We start from the raw sequence: 2,404 nt of genomic DNA on the forward strand, positions 1-2,404 counted from the left end.
ATATATATAATATATATATATATACATTTCACCGACGCCTCTTTGCATAAAACCTTCGTGTGTCGTTAGTACTCCGTTTCTTTTGGTTCGGCGTGCTGTTGTCTTGTACTGCCGGATGCTTAAGAGTTGCCTTATGTGGTGTGTTGCTTTTGTATCTAAATATACTGGGTCACCACAGGACACGGGGGTAAGAAAGAAAGACGGACGGTGGAGTTGTAGGTTTGCATTTCTCATCTCCTGTGCCTTTTCTTTGATGTGGCAACCCAAACGAGAAGGCCTATAAGGCCCACCGCCAAGATGCTGCCCGCAATGATTAAAACGATCTCTACAGTGGAAAGGCCTGTCTCTGGCTGCGCGTAGTAAGCTGGAGTAGGCCCATAAGGCAATGCGGCAGGCGCCATCATCGTGGCTGGCTGTGCTTGACCCATTGCGCGTCCCTGAATTAAATTAACTCCTGTTCCCAGCATACCGGTCAACAGCTGATCGAATATCTGCTTCGCTCCCACTTGAAGATGCGACAGGCCAAGAGGGAAGGCTGTTGTATCCTTTTTTGCATCTGGACTCCCTGATAGGCCTTCTTGCATGCCTTTTTCACCCTCCAACGGACCAACCTCGTCTGTAGCAGTGCCATGCAGAGCCTCCTCTTCGACTTCAGCAGCGAGTGCATCGGCTGATAGACTCCCAACGCCCCCGCTGCTTCTTTTCCTGAGGCGCCCAGCTTCATGCAGGTGCTCCTGGTCTTTTAAAGCGGCATCTGCTGCTGTTTGCATATGCTGCCTTTGCTGCTCCTTCTCCTGGGCTAGGGAGAAGGCAGAGGGCGAACTGAAATCGCGGTGCACAGAGGCCCCAAGGGCTGCAGACATCCGGTGACGTGGAGCTGCTTCTGCAGCTTCACGTGAGAGGGGAGCTGCTGTCGCGCTGTAGCAGCTGCTGGTGATGCCGCTGCCAGTAAGAAGGACAGCGGCCAGTATCAGCCACGGCCGCGTGCGTGCCTTGTGCCCCCACATTCCTCCTTCCCGTTAAGGTCTCGAAGAAGTAACAAAAGAAGGAAAGCAGCGAAAACGCTGCTGCGAAGGCTCCTCCCCAAGCATGTGCCTTCAGACTGTGCACTCTGCTGCGTTTTGCCTCTCAGAGTCTCAGCCCGAGACAGCGTAGAAGCTGCACCGAAAGCCTTGCCTGTGGCCGCCTCACGTCCGATAGGCTAGTAGCTGATAGGCTAAAGCAATAATTAATTATAATCTGATTTTATGTGTCTAAAGTTTAGAAGATAAAACAAGGCTTCTGCGTAAATCGTAGTCAGGAAACGAGCGCCATCGAGTGGTTCTGTCGGGCAGAGGACCGCTGGTTGGATCTGTCTTCCCTGCTAGGAGTTGAAAACACTTGAAACGTGTCTTGCAAATACTCCAGAGTCATAAAGCGATTTTAAAAGCCAAGTGCATGCAAAGAGAGAGCGAAAAACGCCTCTTGCTCCCCCTCCGCCTCACCTTATGTCGCTGGTCGGGGCTGGTGCAGCGGACTGGGCAGGCGCTGACGAAATCCTAAAATTCAGCTGCGAATTGCCAGTTAGCTCGTCGAACACTTCACTGGCAAAAAGAACACACGGGAGAAAACATGGAAAGCAATTAAGTAATGCAGAAGCACACAGACAATTATTTGTCTCGCCCTAGATACACATATACTGGCTTGCGGTAGACCTGAGGCTCGCCGTTGATGGTGCGTATTCCGACCGTTCATTTCTCCTGGAATTTTGATTAATTAATTACACTTTCCTCATTTTCCCCTTGAATTTGCTGTTCAAGCCAACTAGGTCTGCATTTACTTTTTTTGCGCCTAGTCCCTCCAGCTGATGGAGCGCAAGCGGCAGCTGTAACAGCGTTCTACAAACTAAGAATTGGTGTAATTGGTGTCTCCCAATTTACCCTTATTTAAAAGTTGAATTTTAGTGGGTGTTCTGTAATTAAATTTGTGGGGGAGAGCAATTAACTAAGCCGGAGCTGCGACTGTCAACACAATGGCTAAGCGCTGTAGTGAACGGCTGGACTTCACCGTTACTACGTATGTCACCTAAACGTGCGTGAAACATATATGCAACATATATTCACATGTTCTGCATACATTCATGATGCACGCGGCCACAATATATATGTACTCCTGACAAAACAACAAGCTGGCGTTCGCTTGCTGGTCTTAGTACTTAATACTAAGACCAGCAAGCGAACGCCAGCTTGTTGTTTTGTCAGTACTCATGACTCCGCCTGGAAGCGCGTCCTGTCGTTTCCAACAAAACAAATCGGATGTGTCACATTAATACAGCGTGGATCTTGGGTCTTACCAAAGTAGTGTTATGACGTACAAAAGAGCGAACATACTTAAGGTGAGATTTTCTCCAACACAACTAACCTCC

General features: G+C 49.1%; 1 protein-coding gene across 1 annotated transcript; it reads right to left on the reverse strand.

Moving 5' to 3' along the window:
* Nucleotides 1–230: 230 nt before the first annotated feature.
* Nucleotides 231–1,774, reverse strand: EMWEY_00053700 (hypothetical protein, conserved; the record flags this gene model as incomplete). The annotated part of the gene is made up of 3 exons (XM_013480046.1): nt 231–942; nt 1,485–1,583; nt 1,764–1,774. 3 exons carry the CDS (start codon nt 1,772–1,774, stop codon nt 231–233), a joined length of 822 nt encoding a protein of 273 aa, XP_013335500.1.
* Between the last annotated feature and the right edge of the window lie 630 nt (nt 1,775–2,404).

The sequence above is a fragment of the Eimeria maxima genome, genomic scaffold, assembly GCF_000499605.1.
Source record: "Eimeria maxima Weybridge genomic scaffold, Emw_scaff1551, whole genome shotgun sequence".
In the NCBI taxonomy this organism is placed as follows: domain Eukaryota; phylum Apicomplexa; class Conoidasida; order Eucoccidiorida; family Eimeriidae; genus Eimeria; species Eimeria maxima.